This window comes from Macrosteles quadrilineatus, unplaced genomic scaffold (genome assembly GCF_028750875.1).
Source record: "Macrosteles quadrilineatus isolate MER2022 unplaced genomic scaffold, UCM_ALF_1.0 Scaffold_5__1_contigs__length_97177068, whole genome shotgun sequence".
NCBI lineage: Eukaryota > Metazoa > Arthropoda > Insecta > Hemiptera > Cicadellidae > Macrosteles > Macrosteles quadrilineatus.
The window spans coordinates 74,688,093-74,706,719 of NW_026542598.1; the positions used below are offsets into that span (position 1 = coordinate 74,688,093).

General features: G+C 35.0%; 1 protein-coding gene across 1 annotated transcript in view; it reads left to right on the top strand.

The window, feature by feature from the left end:
- Nucleotides 1-4,336: 4,336 nt before the first annotated feature.
- LOC128995288 (uncharacterized) overlaps nt 4,337-18,627 on the top strand; it is a 99,753-nt gene continuing 85,462 nt past the window's right edge. The window contains exon 1 of the mRNA XM_054420255.1: nt 4,337-4,486. Within this exon, the coding sequence (XP_054276230.1) occupies nt 4,416-4,486 (71 nt within the window). The 5' untranslated portion in view covers nt 4,337-4,415. The remainder of the gene's footprint in view (nt 4,487-18,627) is intronic.

Below are 18,627 nucleotides of genomic sequence, written 5' to 3' on the forward strand. Positions count from 1 at the left end.
ACATTTTTAAGTTTTGGCTATGTAGCTATTTTCATTTTTTTTTTAATTCATGATTTGGTGATATTATTGTAAAATTGCATATCAAAGCTAAGCTTAGCTCAAAGAAATTAAGGTATTCACAGTAGTACAATAATTCTGATTCAACCATAATAGATCTATAGATGATGAGTAGTTTGACATAATTATGTTTTATTTGACGATTATGGCATTCGAACTAGTAAACTCTGGTTTTGGTACGTAGTAAATTCAAAAAAAAAGTATGAAATGGTTTACACGTACCTTATTCCCTGGGGTTGGTTAAGTACGATTTATAAATTTAATAATTTTATGACCAACTCCCTGTTCGATATCAATAGTGGGCACCTTACATGATTCACCATGTACAGAAGATTGTGTACTAAATAAGCCTTGTTTATAAATGAATATTCTTGCCATTTTCTTAAACGTTGAAATTTGCATCTACACCGGGCAGAATGTTAAAATACCGTAAGTTTTGAAATGTCATTAGCGTTCTTAGTTTTTATTCGATAATAGTACTCTAGTAATTCAGGAAACTTCAATGGATGAAAAATACACTTTGTAAGTTGTTAAAATAACAAGAAAGAAAAAGAAAACACCAAAACGCCCTTCATTAACCGTACAGAAACATAGCAAAAATTGTCTCCAGCTAAGAAGGTTGGTATGTCTGTTTAGAAGTGTAATTTAATAATTGTATGGCAAAACATGCCAAAGTTTACACAGAAACAGTAATAGTAACCTACATTTCAGCTAAATTACCTCATTTATTGTTTGGGGCGGAATCCTTAAGAGGCCAACTGGTCAAGTCAGTCTACAGAGCCCACACGCAGTTAGGTCTGTTTTTACTGAATCAAAATTATAAAATTTCAATGCAATCAATCATGTTGTTTGGCTTATGGATAAAATAGAAAGAATAATGAACAGTGCTTTAAAGGTTTACGAAACCTGAAAATGTAGGTATATGTGGTTTTTATGCCTTTGAATGGGCATGCCAACAATTTTAACCGTTTTAAAGCTATATGTTAGCTTTACCACCTAACCACCACTTAACTTACCTAACTTTACTTTACCACCATGTTAACTGTTGGTTAAAATCCTGGTTTGCAGCAATTCTGCCCGAAGCATTTCTAAGCATAAATGAACGCTCATTATCTTTCCTAACCTCAGTTCATAACATATTAATTTAACTGTTTGTCATTACTGTATCATCATTTTAGAGATGGACTAGCTGTGTGCCCGTTCTACGCACGGGGATCTTATTGTAGTCAGTTATTGAAACCTTTTTACTAAGAACAGAATTTGGTTTGCATATTTTCAGATATGCTGGCAAAACTATTATATATAAACCTTCGCAAATACAGTATCTGACAGTTTCAAGCCAAAACAAATGCTTCGAAATTAAATGTAACCTGGGTCGTGTTGGTCCATATGTTAAATCCAATGATTAAACTAAAAAATGCTTTATAGATCTATGAGGCATAGCCCTAATGTAGGCCTATAATTGAAAGTTACCTTCCACAATGGTTAAAAGTATTTAAGGTACTACCTCAACCTCCCAATTTAACACTTTATTCGTGTTGACATTTTCATTATAAAGGTACATTTGTCCTTTCCGTGAAACACTGAGAAATAAGGACATTAATGCTTTACTAACAGACATACACACAAAAATACAGAACTTAATTAGGGGATTTGCTACGCTTTAAGCATAACAAAGTACTTGTAAAATTAGTATCTGAAATATTTTGTTAATGTCATCAAATTTCATCATAACAATGTATATTTGCTTGGACCGATGATGACCCGAAATGACGGCTTACTATATGAAATGAAGTACTATAGACGATTGGTAATTTATAGTAAATATTACCAAAATAGGCCACGAACTATTGATACATAAACAACGTAAAGCATTTAAACAATTCATTATGGTTTGCTGAATAAATGTTTTACTAAAATGCGTTATCGTTTTCTTAGCATAAACTAACATTTTGGAATCAAGAAAGAAAAAGCAAAAATTGTACAGTTAAGACATCAATTAAATTGAATACGCCTGTAATAATAAATAAGGTGCAACACCAACGATAACTAATTTGTAAAGTACAGTGATGTGTTGGTACTTAAAATGATTCTTGCTACTACCAACAGTACCAACGGTTCTAAGGAATAGAACCGGTACCAAAAACCAACGTTCACAGTTGAGAACTATAGTACAGCCGACCAATTATATGAGTTAATCAAGTCCCGAGGTTATTGATCTCTTGGTTTTGGATTTTCTCGTAAAACGTTTTAAAACGGCAATCAAAGTTATTTGCCATTAATTGCTTTATTTGTAAACAACTTTTAATGTAAACTTATCGGTGTCAGTTTGAAAAAAAAAAACAACCTCATACAAACAACTTTTTGTTATTTAATAGATTACGTACCTAGTCTCTAAACAATGATTGGTAAAGGCTATCTAATAAAATTAGAAGGAAATGTGACAAAAACCACACAACGTTGGGTTTTTGGACGTTTGTAATTTTATTTCTTAAGTAGGTAGGCCGTGTATTCTAGGGAAAAGTACCGGTATCAAGGATCGTCGTCGAACAGTTTGTTATGAATAATTGGGTAGGCTACGTACCACGATTACTAGAAAAGGTTTTTTCTAGTAATCGTGCTACGTACCCAAGAGATGGGCTATGGGCCTATTGGCTGTATGGTCCAGCGATTGCATCACACGGTGAGTAGGTACTATTGACTATATATATATAGTCAATGGTAGGAACAGAAAATAACACATTAGAAAAGCGAGTTTAGCATCATCCGTAAACCTCTGTTACAATCACCCACTGCAGTTGTGATTTTTTACTTTACACTTTACACAACCGCCATTGGAGCGCCGTGTCAATGAGTGGAAACCATATTTCTAAGCCATTGGCGACGATCATTATTAAATTTAAAGTTTCCCAGCCGTATACAACACTGATTCAAGGTCTTCTTTCTGGTTATCAAAATTCAAGAACAATTTATACACAAAGAATCTCTGGTTCCTGAACTGGATGATGCCTAGTTATTTAATTTAATATACACGGTTACACTATTACACTATATTATTGCACTTTCGATTAATTAAATCCGTTATGTAAGAAAAACGTTTTTAATCACTTGGGATTTACATTCAAAACGTGATTGAAAAAGGTTGCGGTATTTGTAAACAACATTTGTAAACATATCAGTGACAGCTAGAAAAAATAATCTTGATCCGAACAGCTGTTCGTTATTTCATAGATGATTATGCAATAAAAATTGGACGAAAACTTGACATAAATCGCACAAAACTACATTTTTGAACGTTCGTAATATTATTTACAAAGTAGTGAGGCCATATTTTAATGGCTAAAGACAATCTCGCCAATCCAGTGAATACATTAAAATGACTTGGATCTTGATAGGTACTCTCGTTTTCCAGGAGAAGATAGCGTAAAATGCCATCTTGAGTGTTACAGACAAAGGGAAAGACAGACAGACAGACAGACAGACAGACAGAAATTGAGATAAGACTCGTTTCTGCTTATTTAATGTATAAGACGTAAAAATAACCTAAAAATATATAATTCTTATTAATGTACAGACAAAACTCTAATTTTATTTATATAGATAGATAAGTCACATAGGTGTGTATTTTTAGCTGATTGTGAATAGAAAACTAGAGTAGAATCATTGATAAAACACTCCCTAGATTTCTCATCCTTGAAGAGAGGTTTAATCGACACTAGCAATCAGTGTCACCAACATGAACTGGAGTAACTAGACACAAAAAATACCACTTATTAAAAGATCAAGGTCAGCCATCTAAAAGCTACTGACTTTTATTCAGGATCGAACAGGTGTACATTAGATTTTCAGATTAACTCCAAATAAACACAGCTACCAAGTGATGTTACTATGTAATACTGTATGAATCTAGTATTTCTCGCTGTTGTGGATCAAAAACTAAAGACGAATTTATAGCCAACCTGATCAGTAACACCCAATTTTGACACATCTTTACTGTTGTTGTTATCTGGCCTTGTGGCTTAATGAAATGCCTCTTACGTTAGATATATCAAAATTTTACCCATATTTCCCACAACCAACCCTATCAAAATCCACTCGACCTCCAGCAAGCCTCGCGACCCCTGGCAGCTCAGATGTAAACAAACGAGAGTAAGCTAGGCAGGTTGCAATGATAAGGGAGTTACGGAAGGTGGTTGCCATAGCAACGGATGAAGCCCGGTCGATGTGTTCGCGCACGCGCACTGACGACGACGACCGTCTTCCAGCAGCACATCTACACTTCGCGACGCGAACACTTTACAGTGCGTACACCAATGTCGCCGGAGTGTCATAGTGATGTGTGAGTGATTGTGTACATCATGTCGAGGTCTAAAACAGCTACAGCCAACTCCGGAATACCGGTGTTGAAGAGTTACAGAATGTGTCGCAAGTAAGTGGTGGTGTTTTGTAGAAAGTGAGGTTATGTACCCTTGGCGCCGCTTACCGGCCGGTTGCATTTGCGCCTACTGCAGATATTCTGCGTTATCGATTTTTTAGCCTATTTTGATGGGTGTGTAAAATCTTTATGTTGCATATACAAATATTTGAAGTATATTTTTGGTTCGTCTGTGCTCAAACTTGTGGCAAAAAATGAACGTTAAAGTCACAGACTTTTGGTACAAGTGTTTTACCCCAAATTCCATTTCACCAGAGTATTTTCAATTCTAAGTAACATTTATTTGTAAACATCCTTGATTACATTTTTATCTTAGCATGTCTATTTACATACAGTAACCCAACCAGTAAGAAATTTAAGCAAGTAGAGTAAAAAAAGCCTAGCGTTGAAACAAAAATACTGAAGTTATGTTATCAACTAGGCCTAAGTTACAGTAACTTAACTTAATTATAGTTAACCTTGCAGGTTAGTTACCACAATGATAAACAAACACTAATTCATAGCTGACAAGTGTATCTCTTGGTCTATCTTAACGTAATTGTTAAACCTTGTACAATTACAGTCAGGTGGTTGAGTTTGTTCCGTCAGCTGGTTTTGAGGTTATGTTTATCTTGCACGATCGATCAAAACAATGTCAATGCATTGCAGTTTGCTGTCACTGCACAAGTGTTTTAAAGTTTTATAGATTCAGCAAGTGCGAAACTAGGTTAGGTTGATTATTGCATAGCTTAATTCCTAGAATTACAGTATAGTACGAAATGTTTATGGGGCCGCAATATTTTCTAAGAAAACAGATTTTACAAAACATTTGAATGTTGTTAAAATCATTAAAGTAGATGTGTGGATATTTCTTTTAAGAATAAAATATAGTTGTTGTGGATACAGCCTTGCTAATTAATTGCCACCAACCGTTAACTTCAGCTTCTAAAAACAAAATTTACAAGCCTTTTCTTTTATTCAAGACAAAAGCATTAGCCTACTAACGTATTATAGAAAAATTAAAACTTTAATCATGTTATCGTACATTATTTTCTTCGCATATTGATAACTGAGTTTGTTTACTAAACGTAGTACTGTACGTTGTCTCCATGTTTTTATGGAGAAAATAATTAATGTAAACGCTTGTTATTGGATTGATACCTGTTATAAATAGGCCTACGAACAACTTCTTTATTTCATGACGGGCATTATTAGGCATTTAACAGAAAACATTAAACTTTGCACCCCTTGTTATTTAAACTTAAATACGTGCAGGTTCTCAAAACACAACTTTATCAATATTGGACGAAGGATTTAGTGAACATTTCCAAGGTTTGATACATCGGGTAGTTCACAGTATTATTTAGGCTAGTAATTATATACTTGTGATAATAATATTTATTGTTGATAGAACAGTAATTGAACCAGCTATTCGTTCATTCATTAGCGGAAAAGATATATTCTATATTCGATTACTACGACGCTAAAACCACACCTGCGAACAAGCACGCGATCCTATGACCAGTGAAGGATAAATTAAATGTGATTACAGCTGTTTCCTCAGCAATGATCTGTTTATTTACCGATGATCACGTGCTGCTAATCACATTAAAGTTGACGTGGTATGGAATTATCTGCTCCAATCCAGGTTGTACCAGTGGTGGTTTACATAGCAAGAACGATGATTTCTACTTCAAATTGTGCAATAGACGCTTTTTCTCTTCTGTACCAAATTATATCCTCACAAAACGTAATCGTGACAAGCATGATTTAGAATTAAAATACATTTTAGACTAAAAACTAACTTAACGCAGTGAGAACCCATAAACCATTCTCCTTCTTATCTGAAGATAACACGTTGCATAATGTCAGGTGTCTTATCATATAACTGTGTACATTGAGTGGTTAAATCTCACAGAAGCCAGATATCATCTGGTAAGTGAAAAGAGATTGTAGTTACAAAAGTGTCTTGCATTTTACAAGTTGAATAAACTTTCGAAGATTTTACTTAAAATAAAATTATAATCTACATCGACGTAAAATTGTCATACATGGTTGATATTTCGTCCACGTGTTTTGCGGAGTCAAATGGATACTGTATTCAATAATTATTGTTTTTATATTTTAATAATTCGATGTGGCACTAACCGGTGACTTTAATGTATTTTTTTTTGTTTTCAGACTTAAGTTACAGTATCTGGTCTTTTAGGCTATATAATTTATATTGCATAGTTTACACTAATCAAAAGGTCGCCTTGATCCTGAGAAAAGTCAGTAGCTTTTTGATGGTTCGAAACTGGACCCAGCTGTTCCTGATCATTGGGCTTTAAATAAATGATCCTGACCAATGAAACCGCTGATCTTAGTCAGTAAAGCTATACATAGACCTTCATACACCATTCTACACTCACCCTTCACTCATATCTGGGTTAAAATACGCACCTAGGGGGTCCACATCTCAATGATTGATAATTGCTAATTGATAAGTAACAACTTAAGAAGACCTTTCTTTTGAAAAATTATTGTTTCTCGAGTTATACCAAAGAATGTATTTGATTTCGTAATTGAAGGGTGTTGAAACGCTTGAAATCTGAAGAAATAACCAACTAGGAGGCTTACATTAATTAACTTTAACGAAGAAATCCAGAAAAATATTTAGTCTAGTTAATCGTCATATTATCAACATAGTTATAAGTAGGTCTAAACGACTTAATAAAAGGAATAACAACTTTTCGGAGTCAACAGGTTTGTCCCATGTGCTAAAACTAACTAAACTCATATTTATTCCCATTTTGACTTACAGTATTTTTGTTCCAATAATTGTGTTCATCTCAACGCAGGAAGAAGTATTTATGATGTAGATAACGCAGAGTTTACAGCCAACAATCACTGCAGATAAACACTATCTTTTCAACCCACGACTTCCCTATTCAATGGCACGCATTTTCTGAAAGCAGACAAATTAGGTTTTAGCACTAAGATTCGATTTTGCCAATGTTACTAAGTCGTAGGACATGTAAAGAAAGTGATTGAAAAACATACCATTTGCATATATTTGTTATCCATAATAGCTTAAGACATTTTTGAGCGGAGCGAAGCTTTTATACTACACTTCTGCTTTTGTTTTACAAATACTCCTCTCGAACGGCTGAAGCGATCTGCACGAGATTTAACACAGGTATAGTAACAAACCATGGGAAGGTATGAATCTGAAATGGTTCAGATCGGACCACAGGGATCTCTACGTGAATTTAAGCTTTTAAGAAATTTAACATGGGCCTTGTAGGTTAATTGGTTGTCATGGCATTATTTGCGAGATAGGCTAACAACAAAAAGGTAAACAAGAGTCGCAACATATGTTAGTCAAAGAATCATAACATTACAAAATACCATGTACAGAGAAAAAGTGAAGAACAATTGGATTAATATAGGCTAATTGAGCATAATTTACTACAAAATTAATAACCAATAATTAGGATCCCCGGAATTAGTTTAAAGAATGGTTTATTATCATGGATATCACAAAAATCGTTAAGTACAATCACGAATTTATGTTCTAATAATAATTTCTGTCCATCCTAATGATAGAGCGGTGGTATCTTAAAACATTGATCGGCATCAGCGCACCCAAATGCCACCAACATAAAACACAAGACACCGAAAAGTCAACAATATGATGACAAGATTAATTGTATTATTGAAAGTCACCGTGACTACCTATTAATGCCTTGTTATATCACCAACAGCAACGTTCTCCAAGGTTATACAATGGTTATACCCAAAACTCTATCTGAATCACACCCGTGAAAAATAAAGTTTTGTAGTCAGGATTTGCGTGCGTCGAACATCAGTCCATATTTTGGCTAGATATTGCCATAGATAAAACTCTCTTAGTAGATTTCTCATGCTCGTAGAACAGCTGAAGCCAATTTTTTTGTCCGGTGCATCGCAGAGCTCGACTTTTGTCTACAATTTGTTTCTTTTTATTTCAGTCATTTAAAACTCGTTTAGCCAAATAAAACTATATAATCATAAACAACAACTCGTCACCTAGCTATACAACCACGAAAGCACAAATCGTTAAGTTAACCACGACTAATAATAGAAACAAAATTTCGTCGACACTAGCGATCAGTGTCACCGGACTTGAACTTGACACGATAAAACGAACTTGAAATTTACAATGGGATGAGAAGTCTACTTGTGTTGTTGGTGTATGATATTACTGTCTGGCTTAGTGGTCATTATGCTTGTATAATTCTCCTGATCAATCTTTACAATGTCAGTTGGCTTTTGACGCTTGACAACTCGTCCCAGCTGTCATTGAGCTTTCATAAATTCCTAAAGAACCAGCTGATATAGTCCATATTGGTATTAAAGATCATACTTCATTCCTTCACTTTCTTTTGCACTTTCCTTTGCTGTAAAATATGCATTCCGGTGATCAAATAGCAACATTTACAAGATATAAACCAACTTATCTTGCATATACATCTGCAGTCTATAAATAACATATTATATCTTCTATATTAATAAAAGAGGAAATGTGTATATTTGAACGTTATGGACTCCGAAACCGCTCGACAGATTGTAATGAAACTTTCAGGCATTATTAAGCATTATTCAAGGATGGTTTTGGGCGAAGTTTGGTGCAGATTCGTCAAAAGGACTCTGCCCCGGTGGCTCTGGAGTTTCCCATGTTAACCTTATGACTACTAATATTTAAATGGAATGAAAGAATCATAACAGCTGTTTCAACTAAACAATTTGATTATGTAATGATCAATAGCATTAAAAGGTTACAAGATGTACCAACAGGGTGCAGCACTGTTATTGTATAAATTTATGACAACAGTTGCTAATTTCAACCAAGCAGCAGTGATACAAAATTAGAACTGTCAAAGTAGGATTGTTTACAGCTACGTTCATGTTTTTAATTTAATAAATACTTTTTGATAGTGTGTGAATAAGGAGTGAAATTTAGAATCCATCCATCCGTTATTTAATAATTTGATTTAAAAAATTCCAAAAAAAATGCCTTTACATTAGCTCACTCACTTCAACCTGGAGGCGAGTGAGCGTAGCGAACGAGCTAAACCTTAAGGCGAGTGAGCGAAGTGAACGAGCTCCAACGAAAAGGTGAGTGAGCGTAGCGAACGAACTTCATCCAGGACGTGATTGAGTGATGCGAACGAGCTCATCTTGAAAATGAACGAGCATTTGACATCAATCCACATTAGGACAGGACTACGTCTGTCAGGCCAGCTATTATATTTTACAAGCCGATTGCTACGGCTGTGAGATCTACAGCCACTTCAAGTATCTGGTCAAGTGTCGTGGGTTAATTGTCGACGTGTTTGTTTAGTGTCGTGAGCTTCGGCAGTTAATGAAACTCCATTACAGAGCTATCAGTCACACTCGCTCCCACGACGTCCGTCATACTTTGTATCATTCACTTTGGATGCTGACCAGTAACCTTACAATGTATGGGCAGCTGTAGAAAGGGGCTTTTTTAAAGGGAAACCTGTTGAAAGGGAAACTCTTTGGATTAAATCATGTTTACGACAAAATATACTTCTTCTGGATTTGTCATTATTATGGATCAGCTAAAGATAAATTTAAAGATTCGTCTAGTTTATCTGGAGGGTTTTTGGTTGTTACTGTTTTTATTCAAGCAATTTTAAAACTGTATTTTCCAAACTGAACTACATTATTAAAATTTATTGCTTGTCTTCTACTAAAAACTGTTTATGTACCAAATTGTAGAGCAAGAATGGTAAAATCGGCCCTAAATATACAACATGCAAACATATAAAAAAACAGAGTCCAATTGCACTATTTAATCAATGGCAACACATGCACCAAAAATAGTTATCTTAAAAAATAAACAATCTGATAGTTGAACTACAACTACAACCAGGGGACTCGACAAACAATTCTGAAGCATTGTTGTAACTGATACAATTAGTTAAGATGACTGGCCACAGTTTAACAGATATTAATTAACATTGTTGTTTAACAGATTGGCTGTGGACTGGAGATGGATTGTAGAGATGTCTGGGAGATTGATCACAACAATGTTTCTTACTAATCTTTTCTTGTACCTCAGTCCCACAGGGGTATCTCCAGTTTTATAATAATTAAAAGTCGACAAGTTATTAGGGTTATTGAAATTTTCTTGAAGTAATGTAAAGTTTTTATTCTACTATTTTTACTGTAATATCAGTAGGCCTACTAAAAGTTAGTGTCGTTCATGTTACATTAAATTTATTCTTTCCGCCGAATTTAAAACGATTTATTATGAATACAAAAATGTATTTGTAACTAGTGCTTATCATGAAGAATAAAGAGAAATTCCTAAAATCTACCTTAAAAATAGAGAAAGATGTAATCGATCAATCGATGTATTCGCAATCAAACGACTCATTGTATCACTCATTGGATAATCAATTAAATTTACTTTAACAGCTGATAAGTTGACGTCCGAAACATTACAATTTTACTTCTTTTCCCTCAATCCTTGAACGTCATTGGTCTTATATTGTTAAGTAACAAAACAATGCTGTTAAGTAAATAATAGTGTTAATTGTTTCGTTTCAATTCTAAAAACTTAATAGAAAAAGCTAGTTTAAAAAATGGTCGCAGGTAAAACTTTTTTAACATCACCTATATTGTGTTTCACGTATATTGTTGCGCTCTTGTTTACCTTATTAGAATAGCAGTGAAAGTTTTCAAACTATTTCCACTTGGTTTCGTAATTTGGCCATTCTGTTTTACTTGTAAACAATCCTTGTTTCGTAAAGCCTATTGGAGTGACACACCCTCGTTTGAAGGGGTTACCTGTTGTGTAAAGCTAATCCTAATGCACAAGCTACCGTCTCTAATGTTACACTTGTACAGCTTCTTCGTGGTTTTACAGCGTGTTGTTGTATTGGTTGTCTTTTAGAGTTGTTTTGTAATATTTTTTCGAAAATGTTTTTATTTCGATTAAAAGTTTTAGATTCTTGTTTGATGTAATATTGTGAAACGTGTTGTAGGATTCAGGTAAACCGTAGGGTGTTCAATGTTTACCTAAGGTAATTTACATAAAATAAATAAAAAATTATCAGTGGCTCACCAAATTAATCAAGTAAAAAAAATACCTGAAGCCATAAAACGACACCCTTGCTTGTGGTTCGATTTAGAACACAATATATCTTACAGTACATAGTATAAACATTGACTTTGGACACTACATGTAGATTTCTCACCCCATTGCAAAATCCGAGGAATGTCTATTTCAATGAGTACTGAGGTGTCTGTTTAATGTATGATATACCCTTTGAAAGTTTATGGTGATTAAACTAGGGTTGCTTTCAGACAGGTGAAAGCCAGTTGAGCGGAACAAACGTGATTTGATATTTGTATAAGTAACTAAATGTAAAAAAGTCAATAGATGTACTAATGCTGGTTTTATTGATTAAAATTATAATAATTCAGATTTGTTTTTACTACATCTTGTTATTCAGATACCTCTTCCAAAAGTGCATTATGGTAGTTTTGACCAGGAAAATATTACAGTAGTTGGAATCTGGAATTAATATCCAAAAAGGGCATTAAAGTATAAAAAAGAGAAAGGAAATTTAACATTCAAATTCAACTGTAGCCTACAACAAAAACATTGGACTTCATCTTTTACCCTTACAATCGGTTAAAGTAGGCTATATTAAAGTATAAAAAAACAGTAACTATTAAAAAAACGAGTATTAAAGTATTACAACTGGAGGGGAAATTTTATATTTAAATTCAACTGTGCAACATAAACATTGGTCTTCATTTCAACCCCTGCAATCGGTTAAACTCAGCTTTCTTTGCTAGAAATAATTTATGATTGTTAATACCAAGTATTCTTGATGGAGGATGTGATTGTAATGTAACTGGAATTTAGGTTTCTACCATTATTTAGGACGATTTAGAGACGGCATTTTAATACTGTCCTTAATAATACCATTGGCTATTGGATACAAAAGATTTTGATGAAGAAGCTGGTTACAAATTTAACATGGGGATGGAATGTCTAGTTGTATTGATAGTCAAAGATCAAACATAGGCCTACGAAAAATGTAGGGCTATTTTATTGTAAGACTCAAATGTAAAACATCTAGAATAAATGTAAAGACTAAAATGAACTGAATTATCAATCATGTATTTCAAGAAGGGAAGTCATGCCTTAAAAATAAAATGTAGATAATATAATTAGAAATTAGTAGCCTACTTCTGGACAGGCCTAGACGATTATCCATACCATGGTTAAAAGTGTACTTCTATAAGTAGGCCTACAGGTAATTAATTATTTACTTATTACGGTTGTAACTGGACGTATGTATAGTCCGTGGCTTGGCAATCAAATAACAGTATTTATATAGGATAGGCTACTGTTGTCAACATTTTAAATTACTGAATTGTTACCAAATTACTCTTTCACAAAACGCAGATTCCATTTTCAGCCGAGCCATTAAAATGAGGATTTGCCGAACAATTATTAATATTACAGAATAGTATTTAATGATATACAACTTTTCACATTTCATAAATTATTTGTTAGTTTTGCTTTGGTCAAAGGTCCAAATCCAAATGTTCTTTTCATTTGGTTTTTATGTAGTAATTTGCTAGAATTATTGATTACAGTAGATGGTTTGTTAAGACCATATGCAAACATTTTTGAAATCGTTTCCCCGTTTAACCAACTATTCTAAAAGATAAAAATTATATGGTGCAACACAAATAAACAACTCGAACACCTACCTATAACCTACACTTTACCTCCCTGATCTAACCTTACTTCAAAACACTTAATGTAGTCACGAATACTCATAAACCCCAACCTACCTTCCCCACATGCCTAAATTAGATCAGTGTTCAATCTGCGTTTTATTAGTAAGTGTAATTAACTTACTGCAACGTCGATGTAATTCAACATAATATAACCTGTGATGTATTATCGGATTAAATATCGATTTCGATGCGGTTCGATATATCGCTTATTAAATCCTGATTTCTAACATTGGCTGTTTCTAATCAGCTGGCAACACAAATCTTGTTTACATTTTTCTTGTAAACAAAAAACTGTCATATGGCTACTTTAATCCCATAAGCCTAATGTTAAAATTTTTAAATTTTAAGTTCGTTTTAAATTGCATTAGCATTATCTAATTGAAATTTGTTTGTTTATTAACCATCTCACTATTAGTCTAAGTAATCTTGTTAAGTTTAGCAGAAATGTGTACTGCCGTTATTGAGTGATGCTGCTTTATTTGTTGCATTGAAGTTGATCCCAAAGAGCTACGCTCGCTTCGCTCGCTCCGCTCAAAAATCCTCTCCTATTTCGGACCTTACATATTAGGCCCCTACTCTACATATGCTTTGATAGTCATAGTATCAGTAGAGAATAGTTACTAGTTTTTGGTTGAAAATTGTTAAGGTGATTAAACAACCGGTTTGTCGGACTGAAACATGCCTCAAAATTGTCTTCAGCATAAAAGTAACGATTACAACATATTAATACTCAATCACTTCAAAACAACGATTCATTTTATGTACGTACGTAAAGTACGTACATAAAATAATAACCCAATTTACGTACAACGTAAATAACCCATAAAGCTAAATCGTATGAATTCAGGCTGAGTGAAAAAAGGGATGAGATGACTTGTCTAAACTAACTGATGTTTCCAGGATCGAACTCGCTATCTTCTGATTTTAAAGGCTAGAACTGTAACCAAACAAGCTACCTATGTATGCAGGAGGAGCGAGTTAGTCTAGTGGTAGAGCACGGGATTTTGGTCCTCAAGGTCCCAGGTTCAAATCTCGCTAGTCTAGTGGTAGAGCGCGGGACCTAGGACCTCAAGGTCTCAGGCTCAAATCCTGCCAAATCACCAATGGATTTGATCTAAGTGATAATGTCGCAACCCTTATGCCTAGGCTGAAGCAATGTGAAAAATAACCCCGGGCTGGAGCATAGAGTCTTAGGTTGGGGGGACTATGTATGTAGTAATTAGTTCGTGAGTATGGTAAACTGTATAACGCCACGTTACGACCCTAGTGGTAGATAAGATGTTAGACAAGTTGTGTTACTTCCGCATAACGTGACGAGGCTAGCGTGACTGGTGCATTATGGGTAAAGTTGCGATGGTTACCTCAATTGAGGAAGGTTCTGACTTTATAATTGCTTTGCTGCATCAAAGTATTTTGGTCAAAACAGTTTGAACTTTTACCGACTGATTTTTGAGATGGCTCTTCCAACGTACTACTTGAATAAAACAACTGCTTACAGCTGGTCCATTCAGATGTCTTCAGCATCCACAAGTCATTGATACAACCGAGATCTAAAGAGGCGTTGGCTGGAAGATATGGACCAGGAGTCCCGATGGTAGTAACATATTACAATACAATAGTGGAGCAGTTAGACGTATGGGAGGGCCCAGGGGAAGCACGCCCGAGCGACGTCCACTATCAGTTATCAAACTTCAAGGTCAAGGGCGCGTTTGTCATTGCATCATCGTGAATTACCCGGCAAAAACAATGTGATCGCCACAGCTGAAGTCACCTGTACAATTGGCGGCAAATTGTGACCTTCGCGGGTGTGCATCACGTGTAGTGTCTCCATTGACGACGTAACCAAGGCTGCATCCTGTGTACTTTTTCTTTCGGTAATAAGTAGTTGACTTTTGACGTTGAAAGTAGATTCTTTTAACCCTTTGAGTGCCGACGTCCGGGGAATAGGAAGTGGTTTGAAGGACGTTTTATTGGGCGAGCTATAAATTCCAACAGTGTTAACAAGGCATTTGAAAAAATCTATATAAAAACGCAAAAAAAAGTGTTTTTATCTATATACCATAATATACAGTTTTTAAAGAGAAAGATGCTACCAGCAGACGCTGCAGCGCTGCAGGGCTACAGATATACGCCGTAACTACAAGGCCCTCCTAGCGGGGCCGGTCTTTATTTTATTTGTCTATGGTTATGTGCGAAGTTTTTATGAAATGTCTTGTGAGTAGTTGTGGATCGATCAAAATCTCCACTGAGTCAAAATGCAATAGCAACAACTCTAGAAGAGGAATTTTTAGATGACAATTTCGTGATTGATGTGTCTGAGATTGAGAGTTCTGCTACCGAAACTGAAAGTGACACAAGCGGTCCTGTGGGTGATACTGATAGCTATCCTGACTACGACACCTATGAAGGTCAACGTAGAGTTGATAGGACTTTGTAATCCTTTGGAAATTGCAATCGTTCTACAGATGAAGAAGAGGCTATTGAGGACGATCCTATGCCACCACCAAACCATGAACCTAGGCGTCGGGGTAGACCGAGGTTAGAATGGTTAGATGCACATGACCCCCTACAAAATCCCGAAAATGACGAAGACAGTGAGGATAGAACTGGATAGAAATTAATTATTGTAATCATTAAAGTGTGCTCTTAATTTATCAGACAGGAGCACACATTGAAATTGTCTTCGGCGTATTTAAAATTACATTAATTTACAAGGTAGTGCGTTCAAACAATAGTAACACAAAATCCTTGCCACAGATCTACCAAAGGGGCTATTTTCAATAAATCTTGCATTTTAAATGGCATTTTCTTTGTTACCGTTATTCCAAGATGTTCTCGACATCAATGGAGTATACAAACATGTGAACGACTATTTTATTACCACTAGTGCACCTGTTGCTCGAATTCAAGCAATTGCAAAGCACAGACAATATAATACTATTCCATTGTGTGTTGCAAAGTATTACACTCCAAAACGTTATTCCAAAACGAATAACAATCATAATTTCCGATGACTTAAAAGAGTCAACTCAAAGAGTTAATTGTTAATTGTTAAGAGTGATTAATGTAATCAATCACTCCACTCCAGTTATCGAAACTGAACACGAACTCACTCTGTAAACGAACGCTCTCTTGTGTGTATCATGTGTTTACTATGAACAGCTGTAATTAATACAAATTATTCGTCTGTTTAAGTAAATAAAATCCTTTCTTCATACGGAATAGTATTTACGCCACACGTTATTATTTTGACGAACTTCCCACGCAAGGATTTAGTCCAGAAAACAGCTGTTTGCCGCCAGCTTATTCAAATGGAGTTTCATTGCGTACTACTGTACTGTAATGAGTTTTACCGGACACCAATCAGCTGATTATACTGTATTTAGGTGGAAATGAATGGTTATAAACAAAAACATAACCTCTCTTAGAGGTTAAGACTTGGTGGAAATATATAAGGATTTGTACAGATTTATTAGTATGGCGTAAACTATCGTACGTAACTCGTCCAAAATGTGTGTACCGGACTCGTATACAGCTGTAATTAATAGCAATGTAATTAACTCGACTACGTCTCGCACGGGAACGACCACACTCATCCGGTAAACACTTATTTTCAGGACTAGTAACGTAATACAGTATACTATTTCTTACTTAAAATACTTACACATCGGTTGTAAAAATCCGTCCATTATTAACGGAGGAGTATTGTTCGCAGAAATCGCGTTCACGTAAGGATTCTGAGCATCAACAATTATTTTTTTTGTAAATGAAAGTCAAATAACAAAGTTAACCAAGTTTTTAAACCATCCCGAACCCCTAACGGTTCAATGCTCTTACTAACCCAAGCCACCTTCGTTTTGATCAATCTTCTACCATTTCATCTCCATTCCACACTTAAATAATTGACCTGTAATCAATGTCACGTACAGAAAGTACTCATCGTTAACGCTGCAGTGTAGACAAAAGTCACAGTGACAATGTGTCTATAACCTGCTGTCTATTATAGCAAAACAAAACCTTCACTTCGCCTTTGTGACACGGTGAATGTTTTGCCAGAGAATGGGAATTTTTGAATGGCGAACCGCGCCCAGGTGCATTAATAGTGGATGAAAAGAGCCCGCACAGCTCGTTGTTTTACAAGTTTTCTAATTTATTTGTAATTTCTTGGCTAAGTTGTGTGTGGATCTATTCGAAACGATGTTTGTATATCGAATCATCAATTGAAAATATCTTTTAATTAAAATACAGTGTTTTTACGTCATTGGTATTTTAATTTTGTCTGAGAGGTCCAAACCCTGCTCTTGTTGCTATCTACCCTCGACTTGTTGGATAGATTCAATAACTGAATAGCACAATGTAATTTAGAGCCAAATACGAACCTGATGGAATAGTGTGAATAAGAAAATCCCTTTTAACCCTTTTTCGTGTGAAGCATTTAAATCCCTAATACTGACAGGGCAATTATAGACCTCAAGTTCGAAGATATCTGGTCCATCCCTGTGAAAGAACGATGTTCGTACAGTACCACTAACAATTGAAATTGTTTCTAAATAAATTTAAATAATGACCTGATTAAATTATAAATGACACATTAAAATGTAAAGAAACTAAAATATAAGCTTTCCAACCACACATTAATAACAAAATCGATCTAAAGGAACTGTAGATTGATCTGTAAAACTTGCACATTTTTTCACCGCTAAAAACTATCGGATGTTGCTTAACGTTTTTGCAAATAACTTAAAAATGATGAGGAATTACACCAAATTGGAAGGTGATATTCTGAAAGAGAATAAAATTTCATACAAGGTACCACAGTACGAAATCAACAAAAATATCAACCTATTTCAACTGCATACAAATACCGCTTCTCACGAAAACGGTGCAGCTTAAATACTTCCTGTGAGAGAAGATTGTACTAGGGGATGAAGTGGATAGTTAGGGGTTGGATAAGGAATTGTTTATCAACACGAATGACCTTGGAGTTATCTGACAACACGCCAAGTCGTGCCACACGCCATCTTGGTTTTATGCGAAAAGTTCCAAAATAAGTCATCATGGTTTGGGTTAACCGTACATAAATTCCACGACTTATCTACTCATCATCCAATCTTGGTATCCGAAAAGTCCTCGTCTTCAAATTATAAGGTGGCTGGTTCCATTCCAGATGAATTGTAGCGAATTTCCCATATAGGGAATATGCTATTGCCGTAGTACTCATGATAAGACCTGGACCCGGGACCGATTTAATTTTTTCCGTTAGCGCGATAACTCAAGCAAAAATTATCAGATTTTGATGAAATTTAGTAGAAACGTGTAAACCTACGTTTATTCGAACGAGT